This window comes from Lycium ferocissimum, unplaced genomic scaffold (genome assembly GCF_029784015.1).
Source record: "Lycium ferocissimum isolate CSIRO_LF1 unplaced genomic scaffold, AGI_CSIRO_Lferr_CH_V1 ctg13896, whole genome shotgun sequence".
Classification (NCBI taxonomy): Eukaryota; Viridiplantae; Streptophyta; class Magnoliopsida; order Solanales; family Solanaceae; genus Lycium; species Lycium ferocissimum.
In genome coordinates this window covers 656-4,825 of record NW_026715142.1, presented here as the reverse complement: position 1 = coordinate 4,825, position 4,170 = coordinate 656, and the positions used below count along the sequence as shown (strand labels likewise).

Below are 4,170 nucleotides of genomic sequence, written 5' to 3'. Positions count from 1 at the left end.
GCCCCAGCACCTCTCTAACAACTTCCCTAATGCAACTGGCCGTCCTATCCCACATATTGGTCGCCTCCCCACTACTCTCCCAGGATCCCATAGATCTCAGCTTCTCCCCCATCTCCAGGGCACCCGTCATGGTCAAACTCCCCCATTTGATCCTAGGCCTGTCGTCCACGACCCTCTTTCTCTTCCTCATCTTGATTTCTAAATCCATCACCAAGAGCTTATGCTGGGTCGTTAGATTCTCACTCGGGATCACCTTGCGCCTTTACAAAGACCTTTATCATCCTTCCTAAGAAGTAAAAAGTCTATCTGCGTCTTAGCCACCGAACTACGAAAGGTTACCAAGTGCTCCTCCCTCTTCGGGAAACTCGAATTGGCCACCATCAGCTCAAAGGCTTTTGCAAAATCCAACAGTGCAACTCCTCCTCCGTTCCTGTCCCCGAAACCATATCCTCCATGCACATCGTCATATCCCCCTGAAATTGACCCAATGTGCCCATTGAAATCTCCTCCGATGAATAGCTTCTCAGTGGACGGTATACTTCCCATCATCTCGTCCAAATCTTCCCAAAAAAGTCTTTTCTCCTCTCCGCCCAAGCCCGCTTGCGGCGCGTAAGCACTAATAATGTGCAAAATAAACCCTCCAACGACCAGCTTAATCGTCATCAACCTATCGCTGACTCTCTTAACCCCTACCACCTGTTCTCGTAAGTCATTATCTACTAAAATACCTACCCCATTCTTATCCCTCGACCTACCTAAGAACCATAACTTATACTCATCCACATCTTGAGCCCTGGATCCTACCCATTTAGTCTCCTGGACACAAGCTATATTAATCCTCCTCTTCTTAAGAATCTTAACTAGTTCGATGGACTTCCCCGTTAGAGTCCCAATATTCCAAGACCCTACTCGTAGACTAGAGACTCTCTTAACCCACCTACCCCCTCTAACCCTCACCCCTATCCGAGAACATGACTCTAGTCCACCATCGTCTACCAAAGCCAGTAAAGCAAATATAAACTACTCGACCAGGCAGTAATCAATACTAAAACACAAGTTAGTACTAATCTAGATGAAAGTGTAACTACTACGACAAGAACGAAACAAGTAATGTAAGAATGCAAATTAGCAGCAAGGATAAAATACAGAGAATTAAAAAAAAAACTGGAGGTACCAACTCCAGTTAGACAGAACCTGCTGACGCCGAAATCACTGTTCACGGTTCACACCGAAAATACTGTTCACGACGGGAAGCTTGAATATGTCGGACCAGATAGAAGGAGAGGAGAGAAGGGAAAAGAAGAAAAGGAAGATAGGAGAAGAATAGGAGTGGGGGTGGGTATAGGGCTGTCACAAACCCAAGGAGAGAGAAAGAGAAAACTTACCTGGGGGGCTACCGAGAGGTTGCTGGCCGGAGTTGGGGGGTGGGGTGGGGGTAGGTGAGGGAGTTGGGGATGGGAAGAGGAAGAAGACTGTTAGTTTAGAGAGAGAGAGACAATGAGGAAAGAAATGGACACTGTCATCAAGGGACCCCGCTCTGAAAATTGGGTTGATGAATTTAAATATGGCTGGTCATTAATGGACTGGTCCAAGAAGGTTTGTGGATTAATTGGAACGGATGAGTCCATAATTTGGCTGATGGATTTAAAATATGGGGCTTGTCATAACTATTCTGAAATAATAATAACCCATTTTAATTAATTATATACTCATAACTAGTGTCCGTATTTCACAAGCTAAAATATCACCCTTCTCTTTCTCTCTCTCTCTCTCTCTCCCTCGCCCCGGAATATATTCCTTCAATTATGTAATTATTAGTGCTCAGGTAATAAAATTGTATGACATTGTAATAGAGCTCGCCCCTTCTCGATTTAGTTATGGAGGCAATATGTTGCTATAAAATAAATAAACTTTTAAGCTATTTATAAATCTACTAAAAAAGCTTTATCATTTAAAACGCATTGTGTGTGGAAATAAAATACTGCGATATTTCGTTGTATTTCAATGTATTTCTAATTTATGAAACAATTTCGATATATTTCATTGTATTCCATCGTATATGTGCATACTACAATTTTATATTTCTTAAACAATCAACCATATTTTATTGTATTCCAAAGTTGTATATTTTTCCGTATTATATTTCTAAAAGATAAATTTGAGAGAGAAACGTGGTTAAACTAATAATAATAATTTAATAATTTAATAAAATGAATAATATATAATAATCTATAATTGATAATATATAATAATAATACGATCATAATAATAATATAACAAAAACTAACGATAAATATAGAAAAGTAGCTATAAATTGTTAGGTAAAGGCTGTTAAAAATAGCTTAGTAAGTTTTCCCTTTAAAATATGGGGCTTTATAAATTTGAAATAAAGGACCCATTTTAATTAATTATATACTAAGTGTGCTAAAATATCACCTAATATAAATTATGTAATTATTAGTGCTCAGGTAATAAAATTGTATGACATTGTAATAGCCGTGCAACAATATTTTAAAAATAAATAAACGCTATCATTTAATTGTGCGAAATAAAAAGTTAATCTGCCTAAACGCAAATAGTAAAAATAATAATAAAAAAAATAATATAAATAATTATTAATAATAATCATAATAATAAAATAATAATCAGCGCGTAATATAATAAATATTTTCAACGATAACAAAAATGCCAATAAAAAGTTAATACTTATAGTAAAAAAAATAAAAAAAAATATAAATAATTATTTTAAAGTTGTCAAAATATCAGCGGCGTAAATAAATATTTTAGAGAGGACGGTACAAAATTGGGTGTCAACACGCGACACGCCCTCTATGGCCTGCGATCCCTGCAACATTTATAAATGCTTTGTTTTCCTTATTTTTCATTTTATTCTTCACTTCTTCAAACCATACCACAAATTTTCTCTCCTCTCCTCATCCTTTCCCACCAAGGTAAGTCCCTCCTAAATATTTCTAAGTAATTCTAGCTATTATACATGAGATTATTAACAAGATTCTACTCTACAATCATAGGGTTTTCTAGAAAACCCTTCTCAAGGATTCAAGTTCAGATTTTTGGGATTCTTTTTCAAAGTTTGGATTCTTCTTTGGGTGTTTTGGATCAATTAATATATGTAGGGCTTCTATCCACGTGAGGGAACATCATTGTTCTTCCCACATCACGTTTAATTCATGAAAACACGATTTTTCCTCAGAGTTGGGAAATTATGTCTCAGTTCATCATAAACCCTAGATACATGTCAATAGTTATATGTTATCATGCTTAGTCCGGTTATTTGTATTCATGACTATCATTTCGATTACCATGAATATGTCCGTAATCCATGAATACTCATGTTTTGAACTCCATGGGTTATCAAATACAAGTCAGGAATCAATATTGTTTTGTTCTATAGATTTTACATGTTTCCATGCTTCATATAAGTTATATTATATGTCTATGTACATGTTAGATTATAGATACAAATCATGTTTACAAGTCATGAGCTTTTCATCCAACCATGTTCATGTTCATGGTTTTAGGAATTGCACGTATTACCGAGAAGGTTTAATACCTGAAACTACGTATTCCATCATAGGATAAGGATCGATCCGCCTTATTAGGACGATTCCTTCATGTTACCTATTTCTGGTTATTTTATGGATCCAGTCACGTCATGTTCATGTCTTATACCCTGACAAGGTATGAGATGGCTTAGCTGATCGGGCAGAGATCAGAAGCCACGTGCTCACGTGGCAATTACATGTCGGTTATACTAAGGATCTCCCACTTAAAATGATTTACTCATATTATATTATATGCCTGTCAGATTATGCTCATGTTCATGTCCAGCTTTACAGTTACAGTTTCAGTTCTTATTATTTCATGTGACCGCTTTTATTCATTCAGTTACCTTACATACAAGTACAATTTCAGTGTACTTACATCCCTATTGCTCGGGACTTGCATTTTGCGGGTACTGATTTACAGGACGACAGGACTGCTCGCTAGGATCTCACACGTATCCGCTATTGGTGAGCCCCACTTCATTCGGGGTGTTATTTTTATTTCATGTTCATGTCATATTAGGCAGTAGAGGTATGCAGGAGGCCTTGTCCCAGTAAATAATTTAGTATTTAGACTCATCTTTAGAGGTTTTATAGACTGGTC

General features: G+C 36.9%; 1 protein-coding gene across 1 annotated transcript; it reads right to left on the bottom strand.

Annotated features, from left to right (window-relative positions):
* Positions 1-249: 249 nt before the first annotated feature.
* LOC132042181 (uncharacterized) lies at positions 250-1,020 on the bottom strand (the record flags this gene model as incomplete). The annotated part of the gene is made up of 1 exon (XM_059432794.1): positions 250-1,020. A coding segment is annotated over one exon (771 nt), but the record flags the coding sequence as incomplete, so codon positions are not given.
* Positions 1,021-4,170: the final 3,150 nt, after the last annotated feature.